The 20,726-nt window shown below is 42.0% G+C and overlaps 1 protein-coding gene across 1 annotated transcript; it reads left to right on the top strand.

Moving 5' to 3' along the window:
• The first annotated feature begins 5,636 nt into the window (after positions 1–5,636).
• Positions 5,637–9,185, top strand: LOC120097771 (sperm motility kinase X-like). The gene is made up of 3 exons (XM_039096257.2): positions 5,637–5,793; positions 6,806–8,542; positions 8,878–9,185. Exon 2 carries the CDS (start codon positions 6,839–6,841, stop codon positions 8,120–8,122), a length of 1,284 nt encoding a protein of 427 aa, XP_038952185.1. The 5' UTR covers positions 5,637–5,793; positions 6,806–6,838; the 3' UTR covers positions 8,123–8,542; positions 8,878–9,185.
• The last annotated feature ends 11,541 nt before the right edge of the window (positions 9,186–20,726 follow it).

Here is a 20,726-nt window from a genome sequence, read left to right as displayed (position 1 = left end):
AAACTCCTACCTTAGGTTGGCCTCCTGAGCTGTTCAATAAGTTGCAAAATAGTGTTATGACTGAACATCTCACAATCCTCTGAGTTTCCCTCAGATGATGATGTGAGTTTGGTAAGCTCAAACATGTGATTTCCTTGTTCTTTTACCAATAAAATGAATTATAGTTATATCAGATGTCTTTATACTATGTACCCCAAAACAAAAGTATACAGAAGAGACAAATACCCGCGTTTTACATAAGTAACAATGCAGATGCTATTGAAAAGCCTGACTTTTACAGAAAGGACACCTTTACTATTGGTGACTTTTGAAAATGTTTTGAAAAGAAATATTTGAACAAAAGATTCTTTTTTTAAAGATTTATTTATTATTTTATGTATGTGAGTACACTGTCCTCAGACATACCAGAAGAGGGCAGTGAATCCCATTACAGATGGTTGTGAGCCACCATGTGGTTGCTGGGATTTGAACTCAGGACCTCTGGAAGAGCAGTCAGTGCTCTTAACCACTGAGCCATCTCTCCAGTCCCTGAACAAAAGATTCTTAATTTGTTTTTTCTACTATTTTTTAAAATCACTTTATATTACTTTCACTTTTATATTGTATCTTATTGCATATGATTAAATAAACTTTCTCACACTTTGTCCTTTTCATTGGAAGTCTTCTTTGAAGACCTACAAAAATATAGAATGCTTTCCGATGAATATTAAATTTGTAAAATAAAACACAAAAATGTTTATTTCTCCTATTCATAAAATTTAAAAGCTTTTAAAAATAAAATAATAATCTCCAAAAGAAAGATGCTGTAGACAAGAAGAGGAACATGAATATATAATGAGGACCATGACTGCAATCATAAAAAGATTGAAATTATGACTGGAACAGTGCTCCGGTTAACAGCAGGCACTGCTTTTGCACAGTGGCCAGAACCCATGCTGTGTGTCTCACAAACAACTCTAACTCTAGCTCCAGAGACAGTGTAAAACCTGTGGCTTCCACCACCAACTCTAGTCATGTCTGCATACAACTACAAGCACAGACATGTACATGTAATTTAAATAATGATGATCTTATTAACATTTTTTAAAAATAATATATTTTGTTGAAATATTATAAGCGTTAAGACAAGGGAAAATGTCCTCATTTGTTTGATAGAAGCAAATACACTAACATCTCCATTGTCATTTCCAGTAAGAACTTGGAATGAGGTAGACACAAACTGTACCAGGACTTTAAATCCAGAAGTGTTCAAAACACAATACACAGCTAAGATCACAAAAGGGGTCAAGGGAGCTCCAGTGGCCCAAACCTGCCCAGGGAAGACTTGAGCAGTTGCTTTAGCCTGGAAATGTACACTAAATCTTCATTTATGTCTTCACAGTTTTGGTTGGTGTTTGGTTGAGAACGTTTGCTCTATTTATCAAATCTTGGCGAAGAAAAGCTTGTTTTGTTTAACAAACCATGTGTGCCTCTGCCTTCGGGGTTGAGGATTCTAAGATGACTACTGATCAGTTACTTTCTCTATCATTTAGAAACTATCAATCCTAGCTTTCTGTCTGGTGAGAAACTGGATGAAGACTCTATGGGAAAAACATGGGAAAGTCTCACCCCTAGGGGTGGTAGTCACACTGCAGTTTGGTCAAAGTATGCCAGGGTCAGTGAGAAGTTAACATTTTATTCTTATGTGAGTCCAAGAAAAAGATCCATTTTTCTTAAGTGCAGATGGGATAGCTTCCAAAAACCAACAGTTGTTACAGAATGTTAGGGTCTCAGTGAAAAATGAACCAGGTTATCCATTGAGTAATACATGAATGTAGTGTGTGCCCTTTAGTTTGTGTAATATTGAAAGCAAGCTGGAGTAATTTGGGAAAAAACTGAATTGAGTTTAGGTAAGGTCATGGAACCTTGTAATTGATTGAGGACATTGAGTATAAGGTCATGGCTCGATATATGTACGTAACTGTATGATATTACAAACAATAAAGCAAACTAATACACTGTCCATAAACCAGTGTTGGATATCAGTTGTGAATCGTTTATTATAATTCATATGATACCACTCATTATTTTTAAAGTAGAAAGAGGCTTTATTGGGCTTTGGATATCTACTATCAAGAGAGGATCCTGTGCTTGAACATTGGTCTCTGGCATGTGACCCTGTTTTCTGAGGTTGTAGAAAATCTGAAAAACATAACCTAGCAGAAAGAAGTAGGTCATAGGAGATATAGGGACTGCTAACTGGGTGTAACCATCTTCCTCAAGTCTCTACTGCCTCACTGACCTTAATCCTTTCCTGTCTGGAGGACAGAAAATAAAGAAAACCAGTGGACTGTGCCCAGCCCTCATTGGTCCATTTCAGCTCTGATCTCAAAAGGAACCATTGTGAGGTCATTTACTTCCTTAGTTACTGAAAACACATCCTGTCTATACAGGGCATTAGCTGTTCGTTGGTGGCTGGGTTGGTTGGTTGGTTGATTGGTTGGTTGGTTGGTTGATTGGTTGGTTGGTTGGTTGGTTGGACAGCAATTGCTTTTATTCAGCTAGCCACTGAACTTGGATATTCATGAATTGTTGAATCTGAACACAGTGAGTTTTTCTCTATATTCCTATATCTCACTTTAGACTTGTTGTCTGTATTTAAACTAAGTCTCTTGGGTTGGGGATTTAGCTCAGTGGTAGAGCGCTTGCCTAGCAAGCGCAAGGCCCTGGGTTCGGTCCCCAGCTCCGAAAAATAGAAAAGAAAAAAAAAAAAGAATAAACTAAGTCTCTCTTCCTGTATATTTTTGTTTGGATATTGAATAGGAGAATTTTTCTTTGTTGATTTGATTTATCACTTGATTTTACATTGTCATATTTTACATGTATTTATTCCATGAACTAATTTTGAACAACAGTTTATGATAACTACACAGCACCAACAATCTCCTAATGGTATTTCCAGACATGTACATGAAGAACTTTGACCATATTCCCATGATCACACTTTCCCTGGCTTGTCCCTTTCAGGTTCCTCAGTTTTTCCCTTTTAGTTTGTTCCCTTTCTTTCCAAGTGCTGGCCCAATTGTTTCAAGTTCTCCTATTCAGAGGACTGGTAGGCTACATTGGGTGGTCTATTAAGAAAAGGCACCAACAGGTCTCTGTGATTTAGCAGGAAACCTCCCCCTAGCCGGTTAACTTGGGATCTTCCTTGCAGTGCAAACTCATGACCCTATGCAAGCTACAAGGCAATGCTGAGATCCTAATTTTTTTGACGATAACTATGAAAGTAGGTAGCTGAATAGAATTCAAGGACAGAATAGATATAAGTCTAAGAAGATCCAGTTTTATACTGCTAAGAAGAACCTTCCAAAGTAAGACATATGATACTATGACCCTTCATTTACCTGGGTCATTCTGTTGGCAGCTGTCATTCCATTGAATTGCTATCTTCTATCTTCAGGAGAACAAATGTGACTCTGAAGCTAGTGTGGTACCAGGCACAGGAGGTGGGGCCAATAATGAACTTGAAGCAAAGGAACAAGCATGGGCCTTTGAGTCTTGCTGGCAAAACAGCTTAAAGTACACGTCCAGGAAAAAAAGTACCTACTGCTGGAATGGTCTGCCCAGCATTCCACTGGACTCACTCCAACAACATTTAGAGAAAGAGAGGGAATTTTATATTGACAATGTGTCTCTCCAAATTTCCAAACCTAGGCTTGAATAAAACTCCTTCCACCATTCCTATAGTTTTTATCTGCTAGTGGAATGGGAGTGGAGAACAGAACCTTCATAGTCAAGCAAAAAGAGCCCTTCAGGATCCTTTTTGCTTTCCATGACATTGCTGAGGAAGGAGGGTTTTATTCCCTGGGACATTCAAAAATCTAACATCTGATTAGAGACCTAACAAGTAGGACTTTGAAGTCCATGGCTGGACCATACCTGTACCTCCGTTTCATTGTTTGAAGGTTTAGCTTGTTAGCATTGCTAGGAAATGCTTTGTGTGCAATGTGTACACATGTGGTGCTTCTGCATGACTATGAACATTTCAAGAGGGAATGTCCTTCCTTGACCTCTGCTAAACTGCAGTCCATTTCCTTTGTCATCTGTCATGGAGTTGGTTCTTAGTGAGTCCTGTCAGATTCCTTTAATGTGTAAAACTGATGAGTTGTGGTGAGAGGGGATAGCAACATACATTCAAACACGTGCAAATGGCTCGCAACAGCCCTTGCACCTCTGTCCTTAATGTCATAATCTCATGTGTAAGCCCAATGGGTCTAAAGTTACTTTCTAGAGCTTTGGGAATATAGATCAAGCAAAAATACATAGCAGCCACTTCTTTCTTTCATTTCGCATGTTTGTTTTTGTTCCATGAGACAGACACTCCTGGAGCACAGGCTGGAATCATCATTTCCGAGTAGCCAAAGATTACTTGAAGTGATGATCTTCCTCCTCCACTTTCACAAATTTTATAATTAACATGGGCTCATCTTTATGAGACTATCCTGACTTTAACTTTGTCCTATGTCTGTCAGAGGACCCTGAGGGACTCTCATCACTCTGGGTCCAGGTAGCTTACCCAAGTCTAGATTTTTCCTATCTGACTGTTTTGTGCCAATTCCTACTTCAACCTTCAACCCCAATTCAACAGCAGTAAGATGTGGATATACTAGAAACTGCTACAGGGCACAACATGTCACCTGCACCAAAGATACACTGATCTCATACTTTTTCTTGACCCTCTGGAAATACATACACAGGGCCAGTTAGAATTAGAAAGCAGCCTTGGTACATAATTAATTTGTTGGGTACTTGTCCTTGCCTTGCTAACATCCTGATGCACAAGTAATCAACTTCTGTTGTTTTGAAGGTCAAACACAAGGCATTTTCTTTGAGAGCAGAAGGACCCAGAGTTCCAGAACAAGGCATCTACTACATCAGTTGTTTATAGGTTCCTGGCTTACGGGTGTTTACTTGATCATTTGGAACATATCAGCTCACTGTTTCTAGATCTTGAGCTTTGGTCAGAAGTCTCAAGCCTGAGGGCAGGCAATATGGGATTAATGGTGTCATATTCCTCTCAGCCCCACAAATGGTAGTCTCATGCCCAGGGGTGCAATGAATAACAGCATTTTGTCACAACAATCAAGGTAGTCAGGACTTACAATCCTTTAGGAACCACTTGTCGGGGTTTAAAAAGTAAATAGAATACACTGAATATGGACATGAATTATTACAAACTTATGAAGTCTGGGGTCCATGTGAAAAGCAAGACAATGTCCATCAACTTGCCATTGAATATCAGAATCCATTAAAAACTGGAGTGCCAAAGCTCTGGCGTCCATTGTCATTCTCAGGATTCCTTGTTTGATTATTAATGACAAAAGTGTCCTTGTTAAAGATGGAGTGTTAAGTGTTTGAACATTGTTCCCATTAGGTGGTGCAATTTGGGGTTAATTATGGTCCTTGGGCAGGGGGACAAGTAGGAAGAAATGGGTCACTGGGTAACACTGGGGACAGACTCTTGAGTCAAACCTGCCCTCTAGTTCTCCAATGACCAAGACTAGCCTTCCTGTCCATGGAGACAGAAGCAGAGGAGAAGCAATGGACCGTGCCTAGCCACAGTGTTGGCTGCTCTTTGCTCTAACCTCCCAAGGAACCCTGTGACAATGGATAACACCTGTCTACTTACAGCTCTGATTGAGGCTGCATTCTGTCCTTACAGGTACAGAAGCTGTTGCTTGGCTAGAAAGAAATTAGAGTTTGAAGACACAGAAATTAGACTTGGACATTCAGGAGCTGTTGGACCCTGACACAGTGAGTTTCTCCAACTTTGGACACTTCAACTGGCTCTTTTTGACTTTGGTTTCTGTATTTGCTGGCTTGAGTTATGCATTTACATTTCCATGTTTTTTATTATCTTCTATTTCACGTTTTATTAAATTATGTTTGTTTGCTAAGTTAGAGTATTCTATTTTTTCACTTCATATGTATGACAGTTTTGCGTCCACATATGCCTTGAGTACCATATCCCAGATGCATTCTGTGGAGGTCAGAAGAGGGAGTAGGGTTTTCTGGGTCTGGAGTTACAGGTGGTTGAGAGTCTCTCATACCATCCCTAGGATTGGTACAATAACATATTCACATAGCATAACTCAGTTGTTTAAGAAAATAAAATCTCTCTATACCTGTCTATAGTTCCACTTCCCCGAAATCTGATTCCGTTGCTAACCTGACAGCTCATGTTAATAAAATTATATAGAAAGACTTGTATCACCATTTTAAGTGGTGTATACCACCTGTGAGTGTGCTGTTATAGGTGCGCTTAGCGTCGAGAGGTGTCGTAACCCCTGGAGCTGGAGTTAGGGTAGCTGTGGGCACCTGTGTTCTGAGAACCACCTACAGGTCCATAGCCTGAGTAGCCAAATTTGGGAACTCCAGAAGCAGATCGCCATCCTGCACAGTATGGGTTTTCGGGGATCTGTTCTCTTTACACCTTCTCTTGAAGCTGATATTCTAGATGCCTCTACTCAAAGAGAATGCTGAGATCAGGAGAGAGGATGGTGAGCTTTTCCAATTTAGTGGCTTTTAGTATCTAGGATTCTCTCAGTTTGCAGTTGGTGCCTGACAACTGCCTCTATGTCATATTTTGCATCTGCTCCTTTGCAGTAGGTCCTTGTCCTTCCCTTCCCAGTATATAAAGTACATGGCTAGATTGTCTGATGTTTGTCTGAGCTTTTTTTTCCTCATATCTTTAATGTAGGAATTTGAGCGTATCAACATGTTCTGGGGCCTGATTTTAAATGTCTGTTTTATTTCTCATTACAAGTTTGGTTCTAGCCATATAAAGGAGGGCCTGATCATGGAGCAGGACCCAGAGAGCCGGGACTCCATCGAGAACTTTACCACTGACTATAAGATCATAAGAACCCTGGGAAGGGGACGATTTTCAGTGGTAAAAATGGCCTACCACGTCCCAACCCTCACCTGTGTAGCTATAAAAGTTCTCAAGAACACCGAGAAGTGCTCCTCAGTGATGAGCAGGGAAGTTGACATTCTAAAGTCCCTGGGCCATCCTCATATCATCAAGGTGGTCGAAGTGGTCCAGACAAGAGAGGCCACCCACCTGGTCATGGAGCATGCCTCTCAGGGAGACCTACTGGACCGAATCCGGGAATGTGGATATTTAAAGTCGTGGGAGGCCCGAAGAATGTTTAGACAGATATTAGAGGCAGTACAATTCTGCCATGACAATAATATTGTCCACCGAGACATAAAGGCCAACAACATTTTGATAGACGGAAGGTGGAATGCCAAGCTCTGTGATTTTGGCCTAGCTGCTAAAACACTTCCTGGGCAGAAGCTGATTGATTTCTGTGGCACGCTGCCATACTGTGCGCCAGAATTCTTTGAAGCTGAGGAATATGAGGGCCGCCCATTTGACGTATGGAGTGTAGGTGTCCTCCTCTTCTTCATGGTGACTGGGCACTTGCCTTTCCTAGGCAAGTCATTTGCAGAGGTGAGGAGACAAATCAGTTCAGCCAATTTCAGCATTCCGCCTCACGTTGCCAACGATATTTTCAATGTTATAGTGGAAATGCTGATGATAAATCCCAGCAGGAGGCCCAGCATCCAGCAAATTATGATGCGCCCCATGATCAAAGACAGCCAGGCCTACTCACCACCGACATCCATACAGACGTTCACAGGAACACCAAGTCCTAGCACCATCAAAGCCATGAGAGTCATGAGGCATACACCTGAGAAAAGCACTGAGTCTCTGATAGACCAAAATATCAACGAGGTGCTGGCAACATACTTGATTCAACAGCACAAGCCACTCAGGAAAGTCTGCACACACCACCAAGTGGAGTCAGGTCTAGAAGAACTTCACTCCTTCCCTCGTTTTCTTAAGAGAAAGGGACCTCTTCTCTCCTCCTTCACTTTGTCCTCACATTCATCCAATATGCGGGAGAACGAGGATAGGAAGAATTCCAGGAAGGTTGTCAGAAGGCATGATGTGGGCTACCAGCAAACAAGGACCAACACTCTCCAGCTCGACCTCCTCGACTATCCTATAGCTGAAGAATTCAAGGATAACAGGCTGCAAATCAGGAAGACATTCTCAGACTGTGTTGTCTTGTAGTCTAACTGAACATATCCAGTCACCTCGACTTCAATACACCTATTCCACTACAGCAGACAGGAATGTGTCCTCCTTCATACCACCACATGATTTCTGTGCATCACTGCAGACACCTAAGGGGATAAGCCTTGCAGGCTGCTCTGGAGATACCTGGCAGAGAGAGACAATCGTTGACGAAAACACCTTCATCAACGAAGAGGCCATGGATCATGAAGATACAGTCACTAGTGGCCAGCCACAAGTGCCTTGCCCAGCTTCCCGTCGGGGATGGCATCACCACTGGAAGGGGTTTAAAAAGACAATTAGTAGAAGCCTTCGAAACCTGTGCTGCTGTCTGCCACCACCATCGGAAAATCAAGTCTCCTGCAATAACTTGGCTCTCAGGAAGAGAGGAGAACATTGTGTCACCCACAGGACCAGGTGGGTGCATGTCCTCATTCATTTCATCCATATTCCCTCCTGTCCTTTGTGACAAATGAGGATGGTCCTTGAGGCACACAGAAACTTGACATCCTGTAACTACAGAAGGATTAAGTCCATAGAAACCCCTGAAGGGTGATCTGATGCTTCGTGAGTCATAAGGGGAATCAGAGACACTGATTAAAGCAGGACGAGAGGGAGGTGGGGGCATGCCCAAATGGGGCAGAGAGTCCTAAGACAACCAGTGGGGTGCTATGACTCTTTATGGAAAGCACAGGAAGTTCTCTGTTTTTCAGACACCAAGAGCCTCTTTTCTGTGTCTTTTTCTTTTCAAGTCCTGAAGAACAGCAGCCTCAGCTCCATGGCTTTTAAGCCAGTGGTGGGGGTTGGCCTGGCTGAAGATTATTCAGTCTCAGAGGAGCCAGGCCAGACGTCCAGGTCCTGTGTGCTTGCAGGCCCCTTCTCCAGAGGAAGAGCATTCCACACCACAGCAAGGTCTCTCCAGGTAAAGCCCCAGGCAGGAAGGCCTGCCTTTTCACTGTGTCTTGCTCAGGAGGGAGGGATGAAGTAGAACAGTGCCCTAAAAGTGTCAGTGGATCAGTAGCCCTCTGCCCTCTCTTCTAGCATAGGTAAATATCAGAGATTGTTCTGTGGGACTGTACTGTTCTTTGCTTCCTGTTTCTTGCAGAGAACATGGTCTTCATCATGAAGTAGACTTCTCAGAAAAGTCTCCCTAGTCAGCCCATCAGACCTGAGCTAAAATGGGTTCCCAGGTTGAATATGAGGCCTGTATGTCTCCTGTGAAGGGAATCGTCCTGTCAAACTTTGACCAGACCGTCACCCTTCCCCACTGCCCTGCAAAAGATATCACAGTTTATATTGCTTAAGTTCTCAGACCCAACTCAGGGTAAAGCTTACAAAACCCATACTGTGGAGTGACTCCCAAGGCAGCTGTGCCCTCTCTCTCTCACCAGTTCTGCCCTGTAATTACTCACCTCTCTATGTTTGCTCCCTCAAGGCCAACTTTCAAATGTGTAACAGGATTCCTACCTGTGTCACAGCCTCCTCGAAGGAGGAGGGACAGGTGTTATGAGCAGAGTCAAAAGAACAACTTAATGTCGGAGAAGCAAACTGGTGTGGCCCTAGCTCATGCCAGCTTCAGGCCTCCACTGGAGTATGCATTCCACTGGATAAATCTACCCAGGCTGCTTTCATTAACCTGAGAATTTGCACACTGCTTTTTTATGCCCAGTTAAACAGCCTTGCAATTCCTTTGTGAGAGCTTCTGGGAAGCTTTCCCTGTCCCTCCTACTGTTACATTTGTTAAGATATCATCTCCTGTGTTCTTTTTAACTAGACTGTATCAACATCTTCCACAGCATGAGGTTTACAGAATACCATATGACTGACATGGAGGGTCCCTCTGACCCAATGTCTCTCTTAATTTGTTCAAAGGACATCAAGGATCCTGGCATAGTAATCCTGCAGTGATATGTGCTGAGTTTAACAGCATGTCCCTATAGTTCTCCACCATTGTGATCACATACATATTTCTCATGTGCTTTATCCCCTGAGCTACAGGAAATTCTCTTAGGACAGACAACCTTTTCCTCTCTAATTTGAGTGGGAAAGCACATTATATTCCACTCTGGAGCAAGAAGAACACTATATGAACTCGTGTATCTGAACCCACAATGCACAAGCCTGGGAAAGTTCATTAAAGGGGTTCTTTGCTGGCCTCTAGCACTGAACCAGGTTAGCTACTCAGACAAAACCAAGGAAAACCTCTCACAGACACTGGCCAGCCTAGGTTTTAAGAGTTGTCCTCACACCCTGATGATTCCTTGTCATCCATACCCTGATATTAGAAGCCCTGGAGTCTATATCTCTGTCAGTGTGTCTGTCTTTACTTTTACATAAACTACTTCCATTCAGGTTGGTCTCAATGCATGTTTCTTATACTGGACTCCTAGAGAGCCATGTACCCCTCAGGATGGCCTTAAGTGGAAAACACAAAATAGAAACATCAAATATAAAATCCCAATTGATGGAAATAGATTCACAAAATTAAAAACCAACAGATGGGGCTGGGGATTTAGCTCAGTGGTAGAGCGCTTACCTAGGAAGCGCAAGGCAGGCCCTGGGTTCGGTCCCCAGCTCCGAAAAAAAGAACCAAAAAAAAAAAACCAACAGATGAAAAACACTAACCACTCCAATAAAAATCCTTAATATATCACTCTTAATTCTAACAGACTCACAGGTGTATGCTAAGGGAACATATTCCATGTACAATAGACAGAAGAAATTGGTTCTTATTTTCTGATATGTTTATGTAAATTAAGCATACTTTCATTTTTTTTCTGACATTTGTTTTTTTTTTTCCTATTTTGGAATAGTGTTGCTATGCTGGTTTTAGTGTTCACACAGTCAAACCTAAAATTCAGAGAGAATACCACTCGGGATAGAATGAAAGCCCAGGCTACCTTTGTCTTCCTCTTGATCTTGCTGCCTCTGTTCCTCCTTTAGTGTAATGCTATGCTGTGAACATTTCTGTTTTCATCAAGGTCTCTTAAATCCCAACAGGCCACCTTGTAGCTAAAGATTACCTTGAGCACGATCCTCTTCTTCCTGTCTCTAATTCTGCAATGTAGAAGTTTCAGTTCTGAGCCACTCTACCCTGTCAAGTAACACAACTTCAAGGCCAGTATAGGCAAGAGGAAGTACCAGGCTGAGTGCAATCCTGTCAGAAAAAGGACATTCTAAATATTTTTACCTGGCAATCTGGTCTCTGCAGCTGGGGAGATGGATGTTGGGTAAAGTGTCACAGTGCAACAAAAGGACTCTGGAAATCAGACAAGGAAGAATCATGGTGTCATCTTAGGCCTTGAGCTTAACAGAGGCAGGTGTGGCAGATTGATGAGCTGAGATTACTGACATATTACTCTGTCTCAATATTGAGGTAAAATAGCATTTGATGATTATTCCTGGCCTTCAGGTATGAGGACAAACAGACAGACACCAACACACAAACAGACACACGCACGCACACACGCACACACACACACACAGAGGGACAGACAGACAGAGAGAGACAGAGAGAGAAAGGGAGAGAGAGAGACTTGTAACTCTGAGGTAATGTATGCATCATGCACACATTAACTCTTTATAGATCTATCTAGAGTTTTCCAACTATGGAGTGTCTAAATTTTATAGTCATGTCTGTCTATTTCTTGGCCAGTGAACATAAACCTAAGTCCCGTGGCAAAAAACCTACTAGGGTTTGCTAGTGATGAATATTTTTTTCTTCCTCTTGTTTAACTCCAGTTTTCTTTATGCAGTCCAGACAGCCAAGGACTTTTGATCCTGCTGGACAACGGACTGGACACAATGAGTGGCCTGATGAGTGGACACTTGGACCATTTGGGACTCACCTGGACTAAAATCCATGTATAACTAAAGGGTCTTCAACATCCTGCTCCTTCCGCTAGGAGGGCAGATGAAAGGAAGATGCTCTGAGATATAGATTTCATGGGGCTTTTTTTTTCTGTGTGTTTTCTTTTGAAGATTGTAAGGTTTGTTTTTTTATTCCTCTTATTTGTATATAATTTTGTTCATACATTTGTATTTATTTAATATTTTAATGTTTTAATTGAAACAGTGACATCACCTCCCTCTTTTGTACCTCCTCTCCAAACTCTCCCAGCTATCCTATATCAAACATTTCTCATGCCTTCACTCTTAAGTTGATGGACTCCTTTACGTGATTAAATTTGTTATATATTTTTACATATCTTGTGTATCCACAAATATAAGTATACCTGCAGAGCCCATATTTGTTGCTTGTGTATATATTTGTTCAAGACTGACTACTATGCATTTGACAACATGGTACTTTCTATTTTTACCTTTTGATATTTTCTCTTCCCAATCTTAAAATTCTTTTTCTGGCTAATGGTTTCTTGCCACTTTTATTTAACCTAAATTATTTATTTTCTTCTTTTGCCTCCTTTCTATATTCCCCCCCCATCTTTGATTCTACTACAACAAAGACCACTGCCTGTGGGAAAGACTCACTCTTCAAAGAGCCAGAGTTGTGGGTCAATTGAAGACCAGTGGAAAAGTTCCACTGCTAACCTTCAAGCACAATGACCCCTCCCTTCCAGGGAATAGTCAGTTCCCACAGAACTGCAAGCCAAACTGTTAAGCAAAGCTACCTGTGATTTCCAACTCACTTCTCCTTCCCCTCTGGGAAAGCAGGAATGGTTCACTGATCACTAGTCAGTAGGAGGTCACTTCGCCCATCAATAATACCCTGCCTATTTACCAACTGTTTGAATTCTGCAGCAATTGTTAGAAAGGTATATAACTCCCTGTCAAAGTCTATTCAGGGTCACCTCCCTTTAAGTGGGAAGGCCTCAATAAGACAGAATGAACTCCTCTTGCTATTGTATAGATGACTTGTCTCCATGAATCTCAATCAAGAGGTCCTGGAATCGGTTCAGTTTGGACCTCACATTGGTGTATTCAACTGGAAACTTGCTTCTTCTGTGGGACCCATGGGAGAGTGGTGAAAGGGAGTAGTGGCAGTTACAGCTATGTACTGAGGTTGACTTCTCTGTGCTCTCTCTATCTAGCTTCATTGTGTTCTGGTTTTGGCTCTTTTCTTGCTTGCAAGCATCAGGAGGGCTCACAGAGGCTAGGTAACAGTACTTTGATCTGGCAAGAGGCCAGCAATGTCAGAGAACTTTGATCCAGTGTAGGGCAGCAAAGTCACCAGAACCTGTGTGCATCTCACTTCTGGCAGGAGCAGATAGCCTGAGTTATCCCATCCATGGCAGAGATGGGTTGGTCCGAGTACTTCGCCGTTGAAAAGGGACACTTGGTCTGTGTGTTAATTGTTCTTTTGTTGCATTCTTGCTTTCATGTTTTGGACTTGGACTGATGAAAATTTTGGACATGGGACCAATTGGTTTCTCATCTTAACCTTATTCTGAGTCATTTTCAAGAATTTAGGACTAAGGACCACTTAATGAAACTTGGAGTGGGCTGCTTTTGATGTTAAATGGCCACCAGGAGAGAGACCTTTTAACTCCCCAAGGTGTCAGCAATAGAGGATAAAATGTTTCAGACATTTTCCCTCCTCCCCAACCCCTACCTTCTAAACACTTCTTCTTCACTAGAAACAACAAAAGCCTACTTCAGCCCAGCACCCAGCTCCTTCATTATTGACAGTATCAGCCTTAGGGCTGAAGAGATGGCACAGAGGTGAAGAGAACTGTGTGCTCTTCCAGAGCTCCTGAGTTTAATGCCCAGCAGACACTTGTTGAATTCTCTTTTTCTTTAGGATTGGTTCAGAGTTTCATGGCTCACAAGGTCACAAGGATTTAACCCCTTTTTCTCTGCTCTTCTGCTCATTGCTGACACAGTGCAAACTGGCATCCAGCATCCCTGACAGGAGAGGCTCCATGTGGGCAAAAGTATCTTTCAACAGAGCTTACAAATGGCTCCTGGCCCCACAAGGAACCCACCCAGATTAGGGCTTCAATTCAATAACAGGTAGGGAGTGTCTCCAGATTTGCCACCAGGCTCTATAAGCATATCTCAATAATAATTTGTCACAGGTTCACATATGATATTAAATAAGAGCAAACAAAATTCTCATATGATAGCCCTGACTTTCATCAATTAAGTTCGTACCAAATGTTAGAGAAAAGTTAAGTTGCAGGGAGATTGTAGAAGAGTGCAGATCACGATAGAAAGAATTAATTAGACCACTTCCAGCCAACAAACCACCTGATCCAGGACAAAAGAAATTCAAAGCTTCAATAAATTTACATTGACACTCATGACTACCCCTACAATTCTGACTGATGATTCAGTAATGCCTACAGGCTTCATTATCAGAGTTTTCCCTGGCTGAGATGTTTTCTACCACCTGTTTTCCTAAACCTTGCAACTCTCCCACCTGACCCTGACTTGGGACTGTCCACTCCATCAATGTGACGAGGTTGTGGCACAGGTGTTCAGTACCTGACCTGACTTGAGGAACACTCCTTTGTCAGAAACAGAACAGACCTGGGTTATGGACAGAAACAGCTTCATCCATGGGGGTCAGAGGAGGGCAGGGGCAGTGGTGACAATACAAATGGAGGTAATCTGGACTCAGTGTCTTCCTCCAAGCACTTCATTTCAAATGGTCAAACTAAGAACATTAAAACAGGCCCTCATCATGGGAAGAGGACTGGTTGTTAACATCTTCAGGGACAGCCAGATAGGCATTTACAACTGCTATGTGCATGGAAACCTTTGCCAAAAGATCCAATGGCTAGAGATAACAGCTGGGCTGATAAGGCTGCTTAGGATGCAACCTTAAAGTAAAGAGTCATCTCTAGATTGGCCACTGTCCTAGCAAAACTGCCCAGAACAGCTGATATATGTAGAAAAAGAAATCAAATGGGCTCATGACGATCGACTAAAGGTAAGGTAACAGTACCCACCTCTTTAACAAGAACTGTTCCAAGAAAGATCCAGAGTCACTGACAAATGACAAACTTGAATGCTTGCCAGCTGACCCAGGTTTAGAGCACTTAATGTAATAGGATCAGATAATGGGGACTGCCTTTGTATTTCAGGTAAGTCAGGGACTTGCTGAGGTCTTGGGGACTAGTTTGAAACTCCACTGTGCATATCATCCCCAGAGTTCAGAAAAGTTAAAAAAGATTAATAAAATTCTAAAAGAGACCTTAATTAAATTAGCCTTGGAGACTGGTGGGGACTGCATGATGCTCCTTCCCTCTGCCCTATATTAGATATAGATGGCCTTCTAGCCCCCATTGTGTCTAGCCTACAGTTGACAGCTATTACAGAACTTAAAAATGATAATTTAATATTTAAGGTCAGAGCTACCCAATAGATTCATGAATATGTTTGCCCTAAATTATGTACCCTCTATGAAGCAGGCCTGGTTCCAAAACCTCACAAGTTAAGATTTCACCAAGATGAGCCTAAACTGAGGTGAAAAGGACATTTCATCATCCTGTTGAACACAGTCACCACCTGGGTGCACTACAACATGCCGGACCTGCTCCTCCACTGAAGGAGACTACCTGGCTCTAGCTGTAGGAAAATAGAGGTTCAAACGCACACCAACCCCCTCAAGTCAAAGTTGACTCAGTCTCAGTCCTCAGTCTATTGTCCCTGCTAACTATATGTCTGTATGGACTGTGTGTCTTAATTTCCCGTTATGAAGGTACTCTAGCTGGACCCTTGCTAAGTTAATATAGTCCAGTTAATGATCTTAAGACAACACTAGGTGTAGCTGCAAATAGGGAGGCAAAATACAAGCTGGAGGACTGTAAGCTTCAAGATGGTAGCTGTGGTAAAAGACAATGGGGGAATGAAAGAGTCATAGTTGGGGTCGATCTAAGGCCAGTGGGAAAGTTTCCCCACAAACCTCCATGCACACAGACCCCTCCCTTCCAAGGAGTAGTTAGTTTCCTGAGCATCTATAAGCCAGACTGTCAGACAAACCCACCTGTAACTCCACAGACCTCTCCTTGACTCCCAACTGTGCCCACTGGAAAGTCCACAATGGTCCACTGATCACGAGTCAGCTTGAATGTCACTTCACCCCATCATTAATACCCTGCCTAGTTACCAATGTTTGAATTCTGTCCCAATAGTTTTCAAGGTATATAACTCCCTATCAGAGACTGCTCAGGGTCATCTCCTTTGACCTGGGAAGACCCAGGCATGCCAGATTAAATTACTCTTGCTACTGCATAGATCACTGTTTCCATGAGTCTCACTGGAGAGACCCTGAAGAGCTTCATTTCGGACCTCACAAGATGAGGTGCATGTATGACCAGGGAACACTACAACACATTACAATGAAGACAATGAAATTCAATATGATGAAAGTGGAGAGTCAAAACTTTTAATACTCTTAAAAATGTGAAGCCCAACAAAATAGTCTCTACATGGACACTCAACATGCACACATCCACACAAATAAGTGCATACATATCTATTGTGGCTATTCCTAGTTGTCAACTTGACTATATCCAGAATGAACTACAATTCAGAATTGAAAGGTTCACCTTTGATACTGATCTTAAGGCTGGGAGATAGAAGTATTTGACGTGTATCTTGGCATGGAGATCTTGGGGCATAGTGCCTATGAATTCCAGGAGACTAAGGCAAGGCAATCTTAGAGTTCAAGGTCATCTGGGACAAAGTAAGTTCCAGACACCTTCTGCTGGAGACCTACATAAGGACTTTGGAATAAGGAAGGTTCTCTCTTCTTAGCCTGCCTGTCTTGTGGGACTAAGACACTGCTATATCCTTGGACACCATTCACAGCTGCTGCTGACCATGGTTGGGGAGTTGGACTACAGACTGTATGTCATCAACAAGTTCCCTTACTATACAGAGACTACCTATAAATTCTGTGAGTCTAGAGAACTCTGAGCAATACATAAGTTGGTACCTGGAATGGTTCTAGAGGAGCAGATGTGTAAATACGAGACTTTTAAGAATGTGGAGTTGGTTTAATAATTCACCAGCTCCTTCAACTACTGAAACCTCCACACATACTCTCTCTTCTGGGGGTCAGAAAATATTGAAGATCTGTGGTTGATACTGTCTTTCAAACTTAAAGAAGCCAATGCCTTTGATCATCTTCATGACTTTGGTGATTAGGTATACAAAATTTTCTACAAGTTGAAGGAAAAACAGAAAATGATTTTGCTGGCTTGATGCTGTTAGTATCTCTGGAAAAATGGATGAAGGAAACGAATGAGGTGTATGATAAAATTAAATGGCTCCAGATGCAAGTAAACAGTGTAAAATTTACTAAGTGTGTCCTTGGAGAGAAGTTTTCTTTAGCAGTCATAGATCTTGAGTTGCAGAACATCAAACTTCAGTCCTCTTTAGTTTGGCTGAATTGGAGTGAAAATTCAAGCTTCAGCAGTTACAGTAAAGACATTAACTGACAAAGAATGGGATCCTATCACTTGAAATGGGGTGTGTGGAAGGACCCTGTTGAAGATGAGAATTTTGAATCTTCAGATTCTCATGGTTTGATCACACCAGTGGAAGTGGTAACCTCACCCTTGAAATAACGCCTTTTTCACATGAGGAATTTAGTCCTACAGAGTCTGATAAACCAGCAGTGACTTTCACTAACGAAAATGTCAGACAGACTTTCTGCCTCGACCTTTCTGCAGGGACAGACTGCTAGCTAGTCTGCTTCCTGGAACATACTATATCTTGAGGCTTAGCAGAGGATCCACTGCACTCTGAACATTAGACGTAATATCCTGAAGTGTATCAGAAGAACTACTGCACTCAGAACATTTGATACCGCATGCTGAGGCATCCCAGGAAATCTGCTACACCCAGGGCATCTGACAACACAATTTGAGACATCCCAGGAGATGTAATGCACACAGGACACCACAGTTGAGGGCATCCCAAGAGGTCCTCTTTATACAGGGCAACTGGGTAATTGACACCACAATCTGGAGGCCTCCCAGGGTCTCTGTGACATGCAGGGCAGTTGCCAAAATCAATAAAAGGCCTCCCTGTCCTGTGGCTGCCCTCAAGGAAAGAGAAACCACAGTCCATTGTCACCCCCCTCCATCTGTGTCCCCAGAACAGCTTCACGCAGGACACAGTTTGAATGTTCCTCTGAAGACGCCACAGTCTGAAGGCCTCCCAGGAGATCTACTGCAGCCTGCGCAACATATCAGCAGCTTCTCTGCCCCTTTGAATATCCTCCAGTTGGAAGGCCCTCACAGGAGGTCTGCTACAGACAGGGCCACAGTCCTGACAGGAGCCCTGTTGGAAACCAGGGACCAAGGAGTCAGACTCCAGAGTCACCTTCTTTTCAGCACCTCATGGTATCTTCTCAAAAACTGACCACATGACGGGTCATAAAACACACCTCAACAGATACAGGAAGATAGAAATAATCCCATGCAATCCATCATATTCCACAGACTAAGGCTGATGTTCAATAATAATAATAATGAAAGAACACCCACATATACATGGAAGTTGAACAATGCTCTACACACATATACCTTAGTCAAGGAAGGAATAAAGAAAGAAATTAGAACACTCCTTAGAGTTAAATGAAAATGAAGGTACAACATACCCAATCTGATGGGACACCATTGAAGCTGTGCAAAGAGGAAAACTCATAGCTGTGATTGCCTGAAAAAAGCAAAAAACAGGAGAGAGCACAAATCAGCAGCTTGACAGCACACCTAAAATCTCCAGATCAAAACAAGGCAACTGCAACCAAGAGCAGTAGAAGGTAGGAAATAATCATTCTCAGGGCTGAAATCAACCAAGTAGAAACAAAAAGGTCTATACAAAGAACCAACAAAACCAAGAGCTGGTTCTCTGAGAAAATCAATAAGATAGATAAGCTCTTAGACAGACTAACCAGAGGGCACAGAGAGTGTGTCCAAATTAACAAAATCAGAAAGAAAACGGGAGACATAACAAGAGAATCTGAGGAAATTAAAGAAAATCATCAGATCCTATTAAGAAAGGCCAAATTTAACAAACTTAAAAATCTGGAGGAAATGGACAGTTTTCTAGACAAATACCAAGTACCAAAGATAAACAAGGAATAGATAAACTACTGAAATTACCCCATAACTCCTAAAGAATTAGAACCAGTTATTCTAAGTCTGTGAATCAAAAAGAGCCCACCACAAGATGGGTTTAATGCAGAATTCTATCAGACCTTAATAGAAGACCTCATACCAATGCTCTCCAAACCATTCTACAAAATAGAAAGGGAGAAAGCACCACCAAACGCCTTCTATGAAGTCACAATTACTTATACCTAAACCACAGAAAGACCAAACAAATAAAGAGAACTACAGATCAATTTCCCTTTTGAATATCAATGCAAAAATACTCAATAAAATTTTCGCAACAGGATCAAAGAATACATAAAAATGAACAACCGTCATGATCAAGTAGCCTTCACCCCAGGAAGAGAGGGATGGTTCAATATGTGGAAGTCCATTAACAGAATTCACTTTATAAAAAATCCTCAAAGATAAAAACCACATGATCATTTCAGTAGATGCTGAGAAAGCAATGGACAAAATTCAACACCCCTTCATAATAAAAGTCCTGGTATAAAGGTCGGTACCTAAACGTAGTAAAAGCAATATACAGCAAACAGTAGCCAACATCAAACTACATGGAGAGAAACATGAAACAGTCCCAATAAAATCAGGGAGTAGACAAAGCTGCCCAATTTCTTGCTGCTTATTGAATATAGTTCTTGAAGTCTTAGCCAGAGTAATCAGACAACAAATGAAGGTCAAAGAGATACAAAGAGGAAAGGAAGAAGTCAAAATATCACTATTCGCAGATGATATGATAGTATACTTAAGTGACCACAGAAGTTGAACCAGAGAACTACTAAGCCTGACAAACAGCAAAGTGGCTCGATATAAAATTAACTCAAACAAATCAGTAGCCATCCTCTATTCAAAGGATAAACAGGCTGAGAAAGAAATTAGGGAAATGATACCCTTCATATTAGTCCCAAATAATATATAATGCCATGGTGTGATTTTAACCAACAGAGTGGGAAAAGATCTTTAACAATCCTACATCTGATAGAGGGCTAATATCCAAAATATACAAAGAACTTAAGAAGTTAGACTCCAGTGAGTCAGATAACCCTATGAAAAAAATGGGGTACAGAGCTAAACAAAGAATTCTCAGGTGAGGAATATCGAATGTCGGAGAAACACCTAAAGAAATGTTCAGCTTACATCTGGAGTCATCCAGGGAATGCAAATTGAAACAACCCTGAGAATCCATCTCACACAAGTCAGAATGACTAAGATAAAAACTCAGGTGACAGAAGATGGTGGAGAGGATGTGGGGAAAGAGGAACACTCCTCCTTTGTTGGGTGGATTGCAAACTGGTACAACCTCTCTGGAAATCCCTCTGGAGGTTCTTCAGAAAATTGAAAATTGGACTGTCTGAGGACCCTGCTATACCTGTCCTGGCTGTATTCCCAAAAGATGTTCCATCATAAAACAAAACCCCCAGGAAAACAACAATTCCAACCAACCAGAGCTCCTAGGGACGAATCCACTACCCACAGAGTACACATGGATAGACCCATGGCTCCAGCTTTAT

The sequence above is a fragment of the Rattus norvegicus genome, chromosome 17 (genome assembly GCF_036323735.1).
Source record: "Rattus norvegicus strain BN/NHsdMcwi chromosome 17, GRCr8, whole genome shotgun sequence".
Lineage (NCBI taxonomy): Eukaryota > Metazoa > Chordata > Mammalia > Rodentia > Muridae > Rattus > Rattus norvegicus.
The sequence above is the reverse complement of the archived record's forward strand: the minus strand, read 5'-3'. Positions and strand labels throughout refer to the sequence as shown.